The following is a 21,050-nucleotide window of genomic DNA, read 5'->3' as shown; positions in this document are numbered from 1 at the left end:
TTTTTCAGACTACCAGGGGCCAGATGCATAAATCATTCTTTAGAATAAAATTATTTAATAAAATAAAGGGAAACACTTTTTTTAAAGACCATTTTTCACTGTTAAAGGGATACTCCACCCCAAAATGAAAATTTTGTCAATAACCATGTCGTTCCAAACCTGTAAAAGCTCCGTTCATCTTCAGAACACAATTTAAGATATTTTGGATGAAAACCGGGAGGCCTGTGACTGTCCCATAGATTGCCAAGGAAATAACAGTGTCAAGGTCCATAAAAGGTATGAAAGTAGTCGTCAGATAACTCCATCTGCCATCAGATGTGCATTAGACATGGGTTATATGAAGTGACGGGAACACTTTTTGTAAGCGAAAAAAACAAACATAACGACTTTAATCAACAGTTCCTTTGTCAGCAGTCTCCTCTGTGTCTCTCCATATCACCGTATGCTGTGTATGCGCTTCTGTATCATCCGCGCTGTTTCTACTTGTATTAAGCTTTGATTTGAAAGAAAACAGCGCATCCTTGTGCCTTGACACTGTTATTTACTTGGCAGTCTATGGGACAGTCACAGGCCTCCCAGTTTTCATCCAAAATATCTTAAATTGTGTTCTAAAGATGAACGGAACTTTTATGGGTTTGGAACGACATGGGGGTAAGTGATTAATGACAAAATTTTCATTTTGGGTTGGAGTATCCCTATTACTATTACCCTATTATTATTAATTACTAGCATATTGGCTGTTTTTTATTAGTACTTATAAAGCACATATTAATTTTCTTATTCTGCATGAGCACTACCTTACTTACTATTAATAAGCAGTAATTAAGTAGTAAAGCAAAAATCATACTTTATTAGTTAATAGTGAGAATTGGACCTTAAAATAAAGTGTAACCAAATAAAATAATATAATAAAATACATTGCCATTTTCTAACTTTTAAACTGCCATTTTCTTTTTTTCTAACTTTAGAAAGTTAAAAATATTTTGTAATTTCCCCCCAAAAAAACCTTTTTTTTTCCATGATTATTCTTAAGAAACAAAGAAATCAAATTCTTGAAAACAATGTTCTTAAAAATCATCGTAAATAACTCCTTAAAATTAAAATAACATCCATCTTGTATTTAATCCCAAAACCTTAAATGTATACATACATGTGTGTGTATATATACATAATAAATAGGCTATGCACAATACACACAAATATACTATGTACACAAAAACTTACAAAATATTTTGGATGTGATTAATCACGATTAATCGTTGCCCAGAACTAATTACGACATAACGTTGCATGTGATACATGTTATTACTTCTAGGGATGTGCACCAATAAGTTAACAAATGATCAATAATGTATTCAATACATGACGTGTCTTTTTGTTAGGTTCAATATTTAGAAAACAACTCTACAAGATCATGTCAAATAGATACTTCTTAGAATTTAAGAACTTTTAACTTCGATAACTCTTTCTTGAAGAGCTTTCTATGAATCCATTTCCTGAGTTTACAATATATGTGAAATTTGATTAAAAGACTATATTCTTGTGTGTATTTCAGACATCATGCGACAGCACTGTAGCATTATGCTGTTTGCAACATTTATCATTGCATACTGCATACGTCAGAATATGGTGTTTACTGTGCGGTATTCAGTAAGTAGTCAGTTCAGTATTCCTCGCCAAACATAAGCTTGGCTTTGGGAGGGACAGACACTTGCTTTTGGTCTGCTTGTGTTTGTGTGTTGCTTGGCTCTGAGTTGTGAGTTCTGTATTAGTCGCAGGACAGTGTGCTGTTTCCTTCGATATGGCGATAATTGCAGAGAGGTCAGGCTATGATTACAGGCTGCCTGATGCTCTGATGTGTCTTCCTCTTTCTCTGGCGGTGTGTCAGGAGCTGCTCAAGTGGCTGAGAGCCTTTGGCCATTCCATTGTAAAGATGGGTGTGTGTGTATCCATTTGCATGTGTGTGTAGTGTTTTGTTCTTTTACAAGCTGTTTCATCTCCTCACTTTTCAGCTTGTTGTTGCACTTAGTCTCGTGAAGCCAGACTTTTGACTGAATGGTAAAAGGTCTGGTTCTTACTGCAGCTTATTCTAGCAAATAACCATCCATTTAGACAGAATGATCCAAGTGACTGACATGGAAAAAGAGCAATCAGTCACAGTTGGGTTTGTTTTTATTTGCTGTTTAGGGGTGGATTTATCAGTTGTAGATTATTATGCAATAAAAATACATTTAAATAATGGGTAACAGTTTATTTCAGTAGTCCACTTTAGACATTCTACTAACAGTAAGTATCTTTGCAACTAAATGTCAACTAGCAGTCATTAGATTATTTCTAACATTACACTATTTCTTGTGTTTACTTCTTACACTTTATTTTGATGGGTCCACAACATACAACATACTGACTAATAGAAACTTTGCAAGTATATGTAAACTGTTTCTACTAACCCTAAACCTAACCTAACAGTCTACTCTGAGAGTTAGTAGACATGTAGTTGCAAATGAATGAGAATTAGTTGACATGTAGTTCAAAGTTACTTATAGATAGTAGAATGTCTAAAGTGTACTGTCAAAATAAAGTGTAACCAAATAATGATGTGGCATTTTATGGAAACTATTTAGAAGACATTGAAATAAGTATAGACAACTTCATAGAAGAGAGTTCTGAGTTAACTAGTTCTTATCGTATTAACCTAGTTTTCAAGTTTGCCTATTAAAAAAGTTACATTTCTTAACTTAAAATTAAAATACTCAAAAACTGTTGCCATCATGGGAAGACAATTTTATTTTATTTTCTCAAAAATAATAGTAAATGCTTTTGTCATGATCAACATTTTAACCCTGCTAGCAAATGTATTGTTAGAAATAAGTACATAGGCCTATAAGTATACTTGAATAATAAGTGTATTTTATATACATATATATATTTTTAGATATTATTATTGTTATTATTATTTGGTCATTTTATGCTTATTGCAAATAAATAAATAAATAAATAAACAAATAATCACAATGAATAATAAAAATTTTGGAGCAGAAAAATTGAAAAACCTTCATAATAAAAAAAGATAATAATAATATAATATATATAATATATATACATATGATAATGCATAATATATATATTTTATATATAGCAGAAAAATATATATATAAATAGATATATATATAATATATAATACATATATCACATTTTGCATATGCATTACGAAGTATATATATATATATATATATATATACACATATATATACATATATACAACTTTTACTATTAAGCTTGACCTGTTTTGTAAAAAAAAATTAGTTATACCTTTTCATAGAAAATACTTTATTCTTTCAGCTTTCAATAAAAGTGTAGTAATTGTATGTCCATTTAGCATAGTTTTTTTTTTTTAATTCATACCATATTTTCTCCCCCAAAATAAAAAATAAGTGCAGAATCTTCGTATTCTATCTGGGTGAGTTTATCAGTTGAGACACACTGCTGATGATACGGTTCAGCTTGTGAAACTTTTATGATATTCCATCAAATTTAGTGATCAGTAGTTACACAGCGTACTTGTTCCTTGCTGAAAATGCTTGTCTGTACATTTATAGGAAGGCTGTAACTATACTGTGAATTAGGACCTAACCAGTAAAGCGTAGTAAAATCAGTGTATTACCTGCAATCATTGGCTTTATGGAGAGATCACAAGCAGCTGCACTGGATCTTGTCCTGGGACTTTTACAGAGGTTATTACACGGCTCTGTTCCAAATCCTAGTGAATCTTATCAAGAGCACTTTAAAATAATGATTTCAGCTGAATTGAAACAAAAGGCAGCATCCTGACTGATAGAAACATTAACTTCGTAAGTGTCTGAGGTTCTCACTGCAGGTCTTGTTTTGGTTTCATTCTGACTTGCTGACCAAACTTTTTTTTTTTTTTTTTGATGACCAGCTTACATCATTTTTTAAAAGTGACCCATATCTGATATCTGCATTTACATTTTACAGTTGGTGAAACAACCCAAGGTTGATGTACTGACACCTAAACAGGGTTGCCAGGTCTGCGAAATAAAACCAGCCTAATTGACTCCTCGCAGGGAGCTTGATTGAATCCGACCAGTCATAATGCCAAATCCGCCATTTTGTCCGACAAACAATTCAGACAGGAGAGTAGATTAACTTTGGTGGACTTAAACTTGAAAAATGGTGTGTATTGGCGTCTTTCCGTGGTTGAAATAAAATACGTTCTGATGTTCATTCATGTTTATTTTCTGAATTAGGTAAATATGAAAAGACGATCTGGTCTGAGGCAATGCAGTGATCTGTCACAACATATTAAAGATCCACAAAACGTTTATTTTATTTTTTCCTTTGAATTTACTAAAAAAATTATAAATTTGGTAGATTGGAATATGTTTTATAGATGAGGTCATGTTTTTTTGTATTGTTTGTCTGTTCTTTGTTGTTTTTCTGTGTGTTGTGAGTTGTATTTTTTTCACTGTGTAAGAACATGATGTGTAGTGTGAGAGAGGATGGCTTGTCGGACATAGCAACAGTAACTAAGGACAGTCCCATTGTCTGAGCTGCTAGCTGCTTAGGACTTTTGTCTTACGGAGTCAAATGTCTATAAGTCTTAGGCTGTGGTCCCCTGACAGGTTTGGTGCTGTTGTAGAAGTGTAAATGTGTATATGCATATATGTTTCAGCAGATACTGACAGTCACATTGACAAGTGGGATGTGTTTGGAAAGCGAGAGCTTACTGGCATGCAAGTGTGTCCATATATATACACACACACATAGATTACAGGCAGTGTTCTTCAGCCAGACACACTTATACTGCCAGTGAACAGATGGCCACCTAATGAACACTTGTATGAAGTCCTTCAATTCTGTATCATCAGTTTACCACATGGCCGCAGTTACTTTCATTTATATTCTGCCTTTTAGTTGAATCGTGTCTCTAAAGGCGGACTGTTAATGTAATGAACTGGATACTGCATAACTTTTTTTATGCTTGAATAACCATGTGCTAATGACCATTTTGGGGAATCCATTAAAAGCCCTTCATCATTTTTTTTTTAATTTTTTTATTAGGAACTTGACGGATGCAAATCAAACAATACGATAAAAATGGCCGATAAATCTAGCATCACTGCTAGATCACTCACAGATTCACATTATGTAAAACAAAATGTGAAAACATTAATAACATTATAAAATGGATAGTTCCAGTTGGATATAAATAAGCATTATAATGTCAAACATGTGCAACACTGCAATACTGTATTAAAATACTACACTCTTAATAACAGTGTTTCCATAAAAGGGGATTTTCACACTGATGTCACTGAAAAACCCTTTAAGGCTCTTGAGAACATTTCAGTAAACAGTTCTTAAAAGAATTGTGTTTTTTAGGGGAAATATCATTAGGCATTTTTGCACCTTTTCATGGTTCCTTAGAACTACTGAAGGTTAATATATATGTATATATACATTTTCAAGGCATAAAAATGCAACTGACTAAAACTTTCTGATTGTTGAGCCCTGGGAATTTTATCACCCTCAATATAAACAGAATAGCAACACCATTGCACGAAATATGCTATCATCATGCTACCCCCAAAAACTAGCTCCTGTTAGCTTGCAATGCCAAGGTCATGGGTTTGATTCCCAGGGAATCACACATACTGATAAAAAATGTATGCACTTGAATACACTGTATCGCTGTTTGGATAAAAATATCTGGCAAATTAATATATGCAAATGTAATGCATGAAGGTGAGTTGCATGTTGCAGTTGCAGTATGTGACATCTGTGTCTCTCACCTGAACATGTAACGGTTGTTTTTTATGTGACAGCGTGTGTGTGTTTGAAGACGTGCTACTCTGAAACACTGCTATAACTGTGAGTGATTTTATGAGCATGCCAGAACACCCCGCCAACTCACGGTTTCCCAGCGGGCCGGGCGGCCGTTCCAGCACGCTCCATCTGGGGAGAGTGTGCGTCATGTGTTGTGTAAATCAGTGTGCCTTTACAGTATGTGGCAGTATGTACAGCATTTTGTGATCTTGCAATCCACAATCCCCAGTCAGGGCTGCAACAGTGACAAAAACATAAATAAAAATAAATAAGTAAAATAAAATAAAATAAAATAAATAAATAAAACTCAGTTACGATAATTAAAAAAAATAATTTGGTGGCAGATTGGAAAACTTAAAGGGTAATTCAAGGGTGATTATTTTATGAAATTCATTTTCTGAGAAGTAAGTTGATTAAAATATTTTCTTTCCCCTGCACTGATAGTAGTATCTTTGTTATTTTGTGCACACTGTACGCAACAACGAACAGTGCTGCAATGTCCATTTCACGAATGAATGACTCTTATGGGCCCTTTCTTTTAAACGAGTCATTGTGCACACTGTAAGTAAGTGTGATTTTTGCTGTAATGTTTTTTTCACGAATGAATGACAAAAAAAGTGTTAATTTTAGGTTAACAGTAAGTTCCTGTACTATATACAGGGAAAAAATGTAAAAGATCTAACAAGACATTTCATGTAATTTTACAGTAAAATGCTGTTAATTTTTTACAGTTTTTAGAAATAAAAAAAGAACAAATCCTTACAGTCAAAAACTGTAAAACTGATATTCCCAGAATTCCCTGTGTGACGCTCACATTGAAAGTATTTTGTTTAAATAATCATGTTTTTTAATAGTTTTTTTTGTTATCAGTTGTACATTTGGGCTTTATGTTACATCTTCTGCTGTTTAATGAAGTTTATTGAATTGTTTAAGTATCGTGTGTCACCATGATGGTGTTTTGTGTTTGCATGAATGACTTTGTGCACCTTCTATATATTAATATAAACTTCTGCTTGTGGCGAAGCTACTTGTGATGAATCGATTCTTCATGTGGCTTTCTCTTTTACCACCTGCATTATTATGGTGGTTGTCAGTATGTTAAAGGTACAAAACAGATTTTAATAGCATGTGCGTTGTTGAATTAACTGGTTTACATTAAAATTTTCTTGTTTGTAAATAACAGTTTTTATACTGTAAAATTTACAGTTTTTGGCCGTAATTGTGTTTACAGTTTTTTTCTGTATTTTTTACAAAAGTATTCTGGCAACCACAGCTGCCAAAATTATTTTGTAAAAACTACAGACTTTTTTTTACAGTGGGCCCTTTATTTTTGTAGAGTCTTTTTATCTCTCACTCAACTATGAATAATTTTCAATAATATAACATTTACTTTAAGCATAAATACTGACACGTTAAAGGGTTAGTTCACCCAAAAATTAAAATTCTGTCATTAATTACTCACCCTCGTGGTGTTTGAAACCTGTAAGACCTTCGTTCATCTTCAGAACAAAATTTAAGATATTTTTTTATTAAATCTGAGGGTTTTCTGATCCTCCGCTCGCGTCATGGTACTGTCGTGAACACATGTCCACAAGTGACACAGTAGAGACGAAAAAGTATTCTCGTAGCTTCGTAACTTTACAGTTGAACCACTGATGTCACATGGACTACTTTGTTGATCATCTTGGTACTTTTCTGGACCCTGAACGTGGTAGTTACCTTGCTGTCTATGGGAGGGTCAGAGAGCCCTCAGATTTCATTGAAAATCTCTTAAATTGTGTTTAAAGATGAACAAAGGACTTAAAAATAATGACTTATGGGTTTCAAACAATACGAGGGTGAGTAATTAATGACAGAATTTCCATTATTGGGAGAAATAAACGGGGGATGAAGCATAAATTCTTAACTAAAAATCATCAGGGCTATTAGTTGATTTAAAATAATATAATTAAATTATTAACATAATATGCCAATTAATCAAATGAATATTTGCAGTGAAAGCCATTTAAAGATTATTCAAAGACTTTCTTCTACCAGCTAAGCTGAATAGACAAAAAGTCACTTTACAGGTCAATATAATGTTTTTTATTTATTATTTTTTTAATTTATTAATTTTTTTATAATTGACCATAAAACCTTTGAGAAGCTTTTTTGATTGTGAAAAAAGTCAGATTCCTTTTGAAATTACTGTATTACACCTGCAAAATTTTGGCAAGCAATGTTAAATGTTCTCAGGCTATCATTTATCTAGTCTGCAGCAGTCCATACAGCCGCCCACAAAACATGTTCTTGCATTTTGTTTGTGGTATCTTTTTTTTTTTTTTTTTTTTAATTGTTGTATTAAATATCTGGTCTAAGTACACATTTGTATTAGTAGTAGTATCAGTATTATTAGCGCTCACTAAATAACTGATGGCCCTAAAACAATCAGTTGCCTTCTACAGGTTTAATTTTAGGATCCAGTGGCTGTCTAGTCATTCTTAGTCTGACTGATGGGCTTAAAAGAATAAATCTTTTTTTTTTTTGGCTTATAATGCAGCACTGTTATCATTCACAGTATTGTGGCGATTTTTTGAAAATGGTCAAGGGCTTTATGAAAATCCTCTGTGTGTATGTGGCTGTGCTCTCTCATCTGTAAATGATATACACTAGCTTTGCAAAGATGCTGTGTACTGTAGTTTAAAGGTAGCGTCTCACTAGGCAACTCAGAATAACTTGATCTTGGAGTGTGACACCAAATCTACCAACTGCTTTTGCTGAAACCTCGCTCTCTTCTGTCAGAGATCTGTCACATTCAACAATTAAAAACGAAAAAAGGGGGTGACAGACTAAGCACCTGCCTCTGACATTTCTCTCCCAAATTGTCACAGACTGTAGAAAAAGAACTGCTGTTTTAAGCGAAAATTAATAAAGGAAATAAACTGAATCGCATTGTCCTAGAAAGTTCATGTCATGTACTGTACATGCTTCATTCTCTTTTTTTTATATTTGTTCACTTCTCTTTTGGTAAGATTTTAGATAGAAGACTCCCAAACTATAAAAAATGTTCATTAAAACTGTATTTTAAAACTGAAACAAGATTCTGTGCTAACAATTGTAGTTCTTGGAATGCTAGTGTGTGATTATGAATATTAAACCTAAAATGGGCCATTATATAACAATCTGTACAAGTTCTTATTCTCTCTCTCTCTCTCTCTCTCTCTCTCTCTCTCTCTCTCACACACACACACACACACACACACACGTGTATTGGGTTTCCATATTTTTTGTAGACATTCCATAGGCAGAATAGCTTTGAAACTGTACAAACTGTATTTTTTACCCCTACCCCTCATACAAAACATTCAGCTATTTTAGATTTTCAAAAAAACGGTATTCTTTATGATTTATAATCTGTTGGGGACCAAAACAAATATCCCTACAAGGATAATATTTACTTGAATTACTATCCTTGTGGGGACATTTGGTCCCCACAATGTAGGGAATATCTGAACCACACATATTTAGAACACAAATGTATTTCAGGGGAACTGTAAGTTTTGATCAGTCAACACCCAGAGCCAAAACTATCTGTTATATAAATCAAACATAACCAGTAGCTCTTGGTTAAGTTTCGGCCTGTGTGATTTAGTGGAGGTGTCTATTTACCATTTGAGTTCTCTTGTCACATTTGCTGCTTTTTTCATGTCGGTACATCTTAGAAGGTCTAGTTCTGCTCAGTAGCCTTATATTAGCCTGAACCTGAGCACTCATCCTGCCGCTCCGCAGACACTTCTGACGTGACATGAAAGGCAGCTGAAACATGTTGTTCTGCTTTGCTGCGTGAGAAAGCATGTAGAAATGCAACATCCCCCTCAAAACTTATTCTGCTGATATTCCCAAGAATCACACCAGGACTCTTGCCTTGCTTCCAACCCCTCTGTCAACACTCAGCCAGGCCAGCTGACATGTTTTATGGGAATAAAGTCTCCATGTAAAAGAGGCTCAGCTAATACATGCTAAGCCACACCTTCAAAGCTCTGCATTTACTTTAATGCCTGTGGAGGGAAACTAAGCTTCATTTAAGAAATCATCTGGAAAAGTTGTGTTTTTAGGGGATGGGTAAGAGAATTAAAGAAATAAAGTTTTCTTCTTGAAAGGTGTGTTGAAGCCCTGACACAATGACTTGGTAACCAAATGAATTTAAGCTTTATTTGAATGTGTTTTTGTGAGTTTTATTTGATTTGAAAGTGTGTTTGTGTCCAGATGTACAGCATCTGTGTTTTGCTTTCTCACCGTCTCAGAGGACATCGGCTAGAAACCTGTTGATTCTCAAAAAGAAGCTCTGTACAAACATACAATAAAAATTGCTGAAAAGATCACACAAGTCACAGTGTGGGGCCATGTTAGGACTGTGCACTGACGTCACAGTAGATATCCGACAACTTGTTAATACAAGAAAGTATTTAAGTAATGCAATGTGATAATAAATACATGTCAAATTCAGAAACTTGTAAGCAAAGATGGCAAATGCAGGTGGCATACTTTTATGGGTCCTGCACCATCCATTGAGATGAATGAGAATGCTAACCAATAGCTCTCCAGGTATTATAGACCTTGCAAGAAACCTTGACTATAAGTGAAATGTAGGAGGACAAACTAAAGCAGGACGTTACAGTTCTTTGCCGTACTGGGACTCTGATTTATGTGGATACAACAACACAGTGTACCAAGCCTCTCTCAAACTGATAAACGAGCCGGCGGGGCCAAAGACAACGAGAGAAAGGCATTTGTAAAGGAAAAGGACTTTAAAAGTTGAAGGGTGATAAGAAGGAGGAAGTGAAGGGAGGTGAGAGGGGAGGACAGGAATGGGAGATACAGACAGTACAAAGGAATGGTGTAGAGGGAAGGAAAACTGAGCAAATGCAGAGTTGTGGAAGAAAAAGACACATGGAAGAAGTGAAAAGAGGAAACATAAAGACATTGAAGAGTAAATCAACCTTGAAGACGGAAGAGCTCACAAGAGTAGCGTAGAGTAGATTTATATTGCGCTGCTTCATGTATCATACGTTATCCATACAACAGCCTCTCTGGAGATCCTTAAATATAATACAAACTAAAGTGACTGGAGCTGTGTTTATGTGGCTGTTTGTACGCTCAGGTTAATCTCATGAAAGCCGGTCAAGAACATGTCTTGATTATTATGATGTCGCCCCCCAAAATCAAAAGGAAAATAAACTATATAGGAAATTGTATTTTGCTTAAAAAATGAAGCCAGAAAGTTATGAGATGTGAATTTTTAGGGCACTCTTTAAATTTACCCACAAGTTGGTCCAAACCTGTATGAATTTCTTTATTCTGCTGAACACAAAGGAAGGTATTTTGAAGAATGTTGGTAACCAAACAGTTGCTGGTAGCCACTGACTCCCATAGTATTTTTTGCCAAAATGCCAAAATTTAGTGACATTTGTGCTTCAGCAATTTTAAAATTGGGTTACTTCAGTGCCCCACCACTGTGCATTTTAAATCTATTCAAGTCTTTATTAATGGAGCATGATTTTTGGACCAATGAGATTTTGCATGACTCAGCAGAAGTAGAAACCAAGTAATGAACAAAACCATGCTGCTTATTGAGACTAGTTAGAAATTTTAATCCAGACTTTAATTTTAATGGATGAGATTTGTTGAGTGGTTAGAACACAGAGTTGCGGTATTTTTGGCAATACACTAATGAGTATTTGATGCGAAAACTGTCAAGAAATAATCTCATATTGTAAATGCATCTTAAAAATCTTCATATGATTTTAGCATTGATTTAAATTTCTTTCTTTGTTTTGGGGAAAAAGCATAACCCAGACATGATTTGTGAGATTCACCCACTCAGGCTAGCTTAATCCAACTGAGTTACATATGCACAGCAGTGCAAACCATCTGGTTGTCCATGGTTACCTGTTTTCGCGAGCTTATTGGTCACACAGCTAAAAAAGACCACCCAGTTTTTGACTGCAGGGGGACCTTTGATGTGGCAAGGGTAAATGTGTGGGCCATGGGTTTGAAGCCCTCTTAAAACACACTCGCACACTTTAACAGCCTCCAGAGTGGCGTCAGTGTATGTAGTCAAAAGCTTGAGTTACACACACAACTCACTTTTCTTGCACACATTCGGATCATGTGGTCAGTTAATTGGAAGAGAAATAAGTATGCAATCTGGACATTACACTAATAGTCTATTTTTCAATTAAACTCAGTTCAGGAGTAAAAACAGCAACAGTATTTCCGTGGGGCTCCCACACAGTTGCTGTACCTCGACTCTAGAGACTCTGGCCCTCTAAACATGACATTCATTCTCACCCCCGCATGCAATGAGAAACCAACGGATTGAGCAACAGCGACCGAAACAAACCAGATCCGTTAAAATTCCCCGTACTTTTCCCCATACTAGTCATGTGAAGTCCCGTTTGGGTGGAATAAGTGGCTGGATATGAGAGCGATGTCAGTATTGAACGCGATGACTCAAGCCCAGCTCAGTTCAAACAGATGGCAGCTCTTAACAATGGATCAGAGACACATAGATCTCTGTGTTCTTGGAGCCCCAACTGAGAACCCACACCACCTACACTGCTCTACAGCCATGCTTCCAGCTTCAGTCATGCCTGAAACACAAATGAGAAACACACCTGACAGCAGTTTACACTGTTCATCTCTGTCCACCAGAGCTGTGGTCATTCAGGGTGAGCATGAAAGTCTTTAACAACAGATTATGGTCCTTGGCATTTCTTTTACTTAACACTCTTATTCTCACACCATCAAAACCTTGCTCTGGCATAGTTTTCACCTTGTTTTGAACGTTTCCATGAAGTCTCTAATATCTCTGCTAACTATGACTTTTCATTTGATTTGGTTGTATGTATTAAAGCAAGGATATTCCATTGAAAAGCTACGAGGTACAGTCCGATTTACACCTGGCATTAATATCTGTTTTGGGCAATCCAATCAACCAAAACACCCCAGACCACAGTAAAGGACTGTGTATTTACCTGCCAATCCATTGCGCATAAACAAAAGGTGCTGTATGTAATTTTTGGCTGTGCTAAAGCATTAAAAATACATAATATGTTTGCAGATATTTAGGAAACATGCCAAGTTTACATACTTCTTTCTCTGCCAGTTATTTGACTTTGAATTGTGTGTTCTGTTTCAGAATGTCTGTTTTTGTTTTAATCTTCGTGATTCTGCACACTGGCAATTAACCTAATAGTATTTTGACACCCCGGGTTGCCAGTCATTGGAGAAATCAGCCAGTGGAAGCCATCAAACAAACTGAGTCAGAGACCCAGAAAGCCTTGGCATCCATCTAAACAGCTCTTTGGCCAGAGGCATATTAAAACGCAGATAATTCAGGGTTTTTTTAAAAAAAAATTTTTAAAGTGTGTAAGGCTCATCGCTATCCGTTGTCAATAGTGCTCGTTCCTAGTGCGTGTCATCAATCTGGCAACCTACATGAATGTCAAGTCTGAGGAGGAGGGGATGGGATGGGAGAAGATAGCTGTTCAACTTAAAAATAAACCAATGACTGTCATACTAAATAGTATCCACTTGTTTATCCTGTAATACTTCTGAAATGTACCAAAATCTCAAAACTATGGTGGACCACCAGTGCACAACACAACGAAAACTCAATGAAATCGCCACAATGAATAGGACTAATTTCATTGTGTTACAGCTTGTTTACATTGTGTTGAGGAGATTTCGTCGTTTTGTGCACTACTGGTCCGCCATACAAGACTCTTTTGATAGTGCAGCAAAACCAACTATGCAAGTATCAATTTTAATTTGTTTAATAATATAAAAAATTTATTACAAGCAGTAATTTTTTTCTCTCTTTTTATTAGTATTAACAAATTACACAGTATTAAACTGTATATACAATGCAAGACCAAATGCACAAATTCAAGATTTTGAGACATGCCAAATATTTTGTTCAATCTTTTTACATTCTCTTTATGATAAACTGTCTCAGTATACTATAGATAGAAGGACTGTAATGTATGTATATATATATATATATATATATATATATATATATATATATATATATATATATATATATATATTTATTGAATTCATACTGGAGTATGACTGTACTTCTAACATTTTTAATGCATATCAGTGTCTAATATGTTGTCATCTGAGTCCAGTAGTGAGAAAGAGTGTGTCTCATTAGTCAAAGAGCCTGAAATAAGCTTTCTGGGTCTGAGCAGCTCTCTGAAATTATTTTCCATATCAGCACCACTGCACAGGCCCTGTGGGGGAAGAAATCGGATTTTCTCTCTGTTGTGCCAATGGGAAGCATCATGGGAAAGGGGAGCAGATTGGATTGTAGGGAGATGGGCTGACACAGCTGTGGGCGGCTCTTTATATGTGTGTGAGAGTTAGAGAACATGGTGGATGAGGCGGAACACAATCTAAATTTTGTGTCACTGAAAAAGATTCGAAATTCTGAAATCGGGTCTAGGTGAAAAATGTTGAGAGCTGAGAGGCACAAAGAACAACTATTTTTATATCTCCCTGTTTGAATATTTTCTGCGCCGATGTGTTTCATATGCTTTAGTACAACGGTGTGAATGAGAGAAAAAAGACAAAGTTACATCAAATTCAAAGCAAGTTCTTGTCATACGCAGTCGTGACATGACAAGCATAATTTTGGCAATAGCTCTTAAGCTCACAGTAAAATCTTGCTGGTCATAGCAGCACATTAAAGGGTAACTAAACCCCTGGTCAGAGCCTGACTCCACCCACTGGCAATATTTGAAAAATGCTGAAAAGTGGGCAGAGCACAGCGGAGATAGAGGGGACGAACCGAGGGCGGGGCTGAGCGGGTGGGGCGTAAACTTGAGACCCGCAGTAATAGATTGATTGACAGCTGCTGTCAGAGTCGCTAAAATGGAGAGTGACTGTAGTGACGCAAGTAGCTTTGCAACAGAGGGTTCATTTGAAGTAGAGGACTTTTCTCCCCCATCTTCACCTGAAGTGGAGGATGTCGAGGTGTCTGTGGACACAGGGCCAGGAACTGATCCATATCAATTTGAGCCGCTGGCTCAAACTGTGGTCTTAGCTCCCGCATCGCGATAGGCATTCGACGATGCTAGCAAAAAAGCCGCTACAGTGATTTTGACGGAAAAAGATGGTTTTATACTGCCAAGGGTGTGGTAGCTCGTACCAAGGGCGTGGTGAGCTGGAAACTGCATACGTCACCTGCCACCATTTACGTCACATACCACCCCAAACATCCAATAGGAAAAATCAACTGCAATAGCCACCGTTCAACCCGAAGAGGGCAGCACTCAGACGTTTTTACACCAGATGTTGTAGAATTAAAACACTTTATACTCAAATGTCAAAAAAGTTACTCGAATCAGTGAACAGCACTAATAGAGCCCCATTCTTACAGATCATTAACTAAAAAAAGTTGGTTTAGGGTTTAGTTACTCTTTAAACATTAGATATCATCTGACTGGCTGTGATTTTGTCACTTTACACAGCATTTTCAGTTAGGATAGAATTTTTTTTTTGATGCTGGAATTTTCAAGTTAATCTGTAATGGATGTTTATAATTATAATTCGAACTCAGATTGTTTGAACTGTTTGAATTACAGTTATTAGCATCCAGACGGCTGTGATAACATATAGCCTATGCACAGGCGTATTTGATATAGACATGATTAAATTCTAACCTCCCCAGGTAAAACTAGTTCTATCAGAATATGTCTTCAGAGAGTTTTTGCTACTGGTGTAGACCGCTCCATTGATAACAAAATAAGTTTCCCACTCTCAGTCTACACTGATGCTAGCTGCTAGCTGGTTGAGAAGAAGAGTGGAATTGAATAAAGTGAGAGTGGGATGAAAGAACAACATGAGGTGTTTGGAGAGAAAACAGTGTGTAGCGGGAGTCCACTCCTCTCTGCGCCAAATGGCAGGAATCTGGCGTGAATCGCGGCTCCTGTGAGGTGATGTAGGTAGTAAAGCTTTTGGGAGGCTGAGACTGAACTGACATGGGTTTATTTGGCTGATTCTATACGTATTCTGGCCAATGGCTGCTGTGTCTTAGCAATTAAGTAGAATTTAAAAGTATAGTTAATCTGAAATTTATTCATCTTTTATTAAATATTGATTTTATTAAATATCAAATTTATTCAGCCCCATCCCATAAAAAAACATTTAAATTTAGCTGTTCACACTTTATATTATTATTGCAATAACAATATATTTTTATTGTGCTGTTGTACTTAAAATCTTCTAAGCCTTGTGCTATGGCTGATATACAGTAAAACAGTATGGACTGCCTATCATTTCATTCTTGAGAATATATGGAATTGAAATGCCACTGCAACTGTAGATTGATCCAGATAGACTGACTTTACATACACAATCCCAGCACAGAAAACCTATGCTCTTCTTGAAAGCTAACATTGTTTGAGAGAGGCTAGGCTGCCATGGCACTCCTCATTCCGGCCTTGTTATTTACCGTTCCCATAAAACGTGTCCTCTGCAGAGCTTGACATCCAGGCAGCCATCCATTAGCCTGTTTGCCTGAGGTTCAAGCCCCTATCAATGAGTGATCCATGAGCAAATAGACCTTTAGAAATGAAGGTTTTTTTTTTAAAGCTGAACCCCAGTGCACCCTAGGGTGAGGTTGACACACAGCAGGTATTAACGCACATGTTCCTGCAATGTCTTCATCAATACTGACAGCTGTTTTGTTTTATATTTCATTTCTTTCACACTTGGTTCTTATGAGCTCAGCTGGTGGCTATTTAGTCTCTCTTCTATAAGCTCAAACCATCTCTGATCATTAAAGCTTAGTTCTTAGACTTTTTTTCATTAAAAGATTAGTTCTTTTTGATTTGAAAGTTTGTTTTTTATTCCATGAAAGCATGATAAAAGAATGTTAATGATTTTGCACTATATTCTGTTTCATACTTGCAGACAATTAAATTGTAAATCTTCTCGACCACTATAGCTCTGGGCCTTATTTCTGCTTCTGCATATTAAAACTTAATGCATGATAACCAATTGTGTTGAGCCTCATTGAAATCAAACATGCCAGGACGTGTCCTTATATGCACCATGTTTCAATATACTTGTATATTATGTTATTAAGTATGCACTTGCTATTTGAAGAGTTTTCAACCCACATTGAGACTTGTGTTGACACACTGAGGTTTAGTTTGATTTATCCTCATCTTGTTGGCTCAATGAAAGTCAACAATCAGGGTTCAAAAGTCTCATTAGTTTTGATTGAAGCTATGTGTCAGTTCAGTTTACATTAGACAATAAATCTTGGACAAGAAATACTTGTCACACCACCCTCTTTGATTTTGAGTTTCGTGGCTAACCACCAAGCCACTGTACAAACACTGGCTGCCACCTCACACACACACAGTCTTGATTTCACCACTTCCTCTGCCCTTATCGTTTTGTCACTTTTTTCACTTTATTCTACTCTTCTCTAAGTAAACACCCCCCCCCTCTCTCTCTCCATTCTTCAACACCCATGGACGGACCACATCCATACTCAGCTGACAAGAACGCACTGAGTGTGGAGTGTCAGAAGCATGTGCAACCGATCCCTCCTCTCTCTTTTTTTTCGAATGCTTTCCTCCTCTTCCCACATGAGTCTTGGATTCACTCCAGCTTGACTCACTTTGGTACTGGTCAGAACCGCTGTCTGACCGGCCCCCTCCAATTTACATGCTCACCCACTCACCAACTCACACACACACACACACACACACACACACACACACACTCATCCAGATTGGCCCCTGAGGGTCCCTCCACTTCCCGCTCTACAAGTCCCTCCAGCATTGTGAAACAGGAGCGCCATCCCAGTTGTCTACAAACCAATAGGAATGTTTGGCTACCAATTCTTCTAATGTTTTCAAGATGGCTTTGACTCTTATAAGGAAATCCCCCCAGTTTAGTAGCCATTTGAAATTCCTGCTCCTTTTTTACAGCGAGGAAGTGTTTTCTGAGTCACGGGGCGAGAGCCAGTCGTGCGCCCCAGTCTGTCCGAGGCTAGGGAGTTTGGAGGAGCACTCGTGGTGTTAGCTGTCGGTACACGAGGATCGTACGAGGTGCCGAGGCTCTTATGAGAGTCTGAGGTTCTGCTTTCTTGAACTCCACATCTAACATCTGTTTTCTATAAACGATAAAGAACAGAGGACTCAAGTGACCCTTACGGGATGTTTTTACTGGGTAAGTCAAAGTCATACTGTTTCCCCAATGCTAAAATACTTTTTTGCTTCTATTCCGACCTCTGTAGCCTGTTGTGTGCGGTTTTCAGGGAAAGCAGTGGTTACTGAACCAGGACAACTGTTTCTTTAGGACCCTTAATTCTTCATTAGGCATTTTCATTTACTACCAGATGGCTGATTAGACTATTTATACATAATTTAGTCTTCACTTGTTAGTTATTCCATTATTTGGAATTCTATTGTTTGATGTCAGTCAGTCTGAATTACTCTGAACTTTCCCGGCAGGATCTGCAACCTGAATGTCCATGTGTTAACCACTTCTAGACTCTACATAGGGATAAGTAATTCAAGTCTGAAAAGTGTGTGTCTCTGCTTTCAACAGTGATGTGGTATGAGCCCATGGTTAATATGAGCAATCTAAGCAGTGAGTCCAAACTGACGATGTCATGTCTAAGTGTTACTTACAGCCTTTGACACAGGCCTACGATCAGTTATTGCCCTCTAAGGCTTCACTCCACCAATAGAAGACAAACTGCTCCACTTTCATAAGATCAGTGTAAAAGAGCAAGTTACCAACACCCCAGACCGGCTCAGCCCACAGAGCGTCTGGTTTGGATGAGGCCATGCTGTTCTCACTCATCTTTCCCGTTCTTCCCATCCCCATGACAACAGCACCATCAGATACCTCCCTCTGAGCTGACTAGGACTTGAATGAATCTTCCTGCCTCTGTTAACGGGTGGCAGGGCCATGGCATCCACTGTGGCCGCACATGAGATCCAGTGTGTACACATAGGATGTGCCAGGACCCTGCTGGTTAATACAAGCCTGTGGGTGTATGTGTACTTCCTGGGGATTCAAGGATTCGCTTATTCGTGTGTGCATTGATGTCGGCATGCTTTTCTGATATAATGGGATTTTTTTATATAAAATGATATAATAGGATTAATCTTTGCTGTCACGGATCGGCACCGATTTTGATGCACATGACCTGGATTTTTCTTAAGCTTTCAAGGTAGCACCAGACTGGCATGGCTTAAGATGTAAACAGTGTCGGGTCAGGAAAAAAGGTACATTACGAGTGTTAGTGAGCCTCGTCTTGCTTTTAATAACCTGCTTAATAAACCCCTGCTCTGTGTTCCACTCCAGAGCTCATTTTTATTGGCATCCACCCCGGTTGTGTGTTTACACCTCTAGCCATCAGCTCAGTAGCTTTTTCTTGAATAGGAAATCTGCATTGCGTTCCAAATTAGTATTTTGTGACTCTGATTTGGTGTTTGTTCTGACTACAGTTTGTCTAGACCAATTAATCAAACAACAGGTGGGGTTATCCTGATTTAGGATTGTGTAGTTAATGTATATGGGTGTGGCATGGGGAGTGGTAAAGTCTCTGTCCTGTCTTTCATCTGCCCAGTGTCTTGGTACGGCCAAAATTTGTCTAGTTGGATACTATGAAGAGCAGGACAGAGAGTGGGTGGCTGTCTAAAGTTTGTAAGTTTGTAATTACGATACTCCTCCTGTTAGTTCCTAAGAAGGCCACTTCCATTTCCCTCCACCTCCAGTTTCCTGGATGCTTATCTGTCAAAGTGTACATTAGTTTTTTTGTCCATTGTTCTTCTGTGATCACACTTGATTGCCTTTGACATTGGAGTGGCCTTGTTTTGCTCTGTTGCGTGGAGTCAGAGTGAGATGTCTGTTCATGTGTTTTGTTTGGAGCCTCGCCTGTTCGTTTTTGTGTGTTTGGGTGTATAAGATTGAAATGTTAGCTCATAAGCTTGGTGTATTGAACATTTTTAGTAAGGCTGCAAATATTTATACAGTTCACTGTGGTGGTCACTGTTTCTGTTGTGCATTGTACACTATCACAGAATAAAGGTTATATTTTTCACAGTTTGCAAAAGTCTGGTCCACTTTGCAGATTATTCTGCTTAAAGACATGATTAGACTGGCATTCACATCCATTCACAGTGTTTTCCTGCCTTTGGCCTGAGATGTTGGGATTGGCTCCAGCATCCCTCATGCGGCATGTATATCCAATTCCACAACTTCAGAAGATAAAAGTCATGAGATCTACAAGTGGAAAACTGGGAGTACAATTAAAACCATGCTTAATCAATGTATCTCTCTCTCTCTCTCTCTCTCTGTCTGTAGTGAATAGTAGTCCATCAAGCACTCACAGGGGTGTTGCTCTGACTGGTCAATTACTCATCTTTGTCTAGCTGGCAATTCAAGGGTTGATATAATTCTAGCAGCTATTACGAATAGAGGCAAACAAGGTCATAATGAGAGCTCAGAAAGGACTCACTACATTTTGCAGTCACCATAAAATGTTCTTGTGTAATTATGATGCAGACTAAAGCCAAGACTACATGATTTATGATGCCAGACTGAAGATGTAGAGTCAAAGGTTAAAATGCTGATTTACTAAGGTTGTAAATTCTGTATAAAGTGTTAGCTTGTTTAGGGCAGGCTTGTGAGGATCTCACCATGCTGATATTCTCTCTTAAAATCAGTGGTTGAGAATGTGTTTTTCCACATTCTTTGGACCCACAGAGAAAAACATGGAGATGTTCTGGAGGGTGTCAAACTGATGCTGTAACTCTGAGGTTGAAATGCAGCTGATTGTTTTTTGGGATTCTTCATATACAGAGTGTGTGAGAATGAGACTGGAGGATAGTGGAAAATTCCAGCAGGACAGAAGAAGGTACCACAGTGAAGAAGTCTGCTGACTGAAATGAAAAGAAAAAGAGAGTAGGGTTCAGGGCGAAACTAAGGCTGTGAGAGTGAACGACAAAAAAAGAAGAAAACAAGAAGAAGAGGGTAATGGAGAAAAGGGGAGGAAAAATTGGGAAGGGAATTCACAGGAGGGAGAGAAAGCAAGGAGAGAAAGATAGGGTGTGCATTCATCTGTGAGATGAGATATCTGTCCAGTGATGACTTGACGTATCTCTGATGTCCCAGGGCTAAAG

The 21,050-nt window shown here is 37.3% G+C and overlaps 1 protein-coding gene across 4 annotated transcripts in view; it reads left to right on the top strand.

Annotated features, from left to right (window-relative positions):
• The window catches only part of LOC109059980 (BAH and coiled-coil domain-containing protein 1), a 75,108-nt gene that overhangs the window by 15,472 nt on the left and 38,586 nt on the right, over positions 1-21,050 (top strand). The window contains exon 1 of one of the 4 annotated variants that reach the window (XM_042720928.1): positions 16,868-18,084. The exons of the other annotated variants lie outside the window; for them this stretch is intronic. Within the exon in view, the coding sequence (XP_042576862.1) occupies positions 18,072-18,084 (13 nt within the window). The 5' untranslated portion in view covers positions 16,868-18,071. Of the gene's footprint in view, positions 1-16,867; positions 18,085-21,050 lie in introns of those variants that run through there. 4 annotated transcript variants of the gene reach the window in all.

This window comes from Cyprinus carpio, chromosome B3, assembly GCF_018340385.1.
Source record: "Cyprinus carpio isolate SPL01 chromosome B3, ASM1834038v1, whole genome shotgun sequence".
Lineage (NCBI taxonomy): Eukaryota > Metazoa > Chordata > Actinopteri > Cypriniformes > Cyprinidae > Cyprinus > Cyprinus carpio.
Note: the sequence above shows the minus strand (reverse complement) of the source record. Positions and strands in the feature narration are given on the sequence as shown.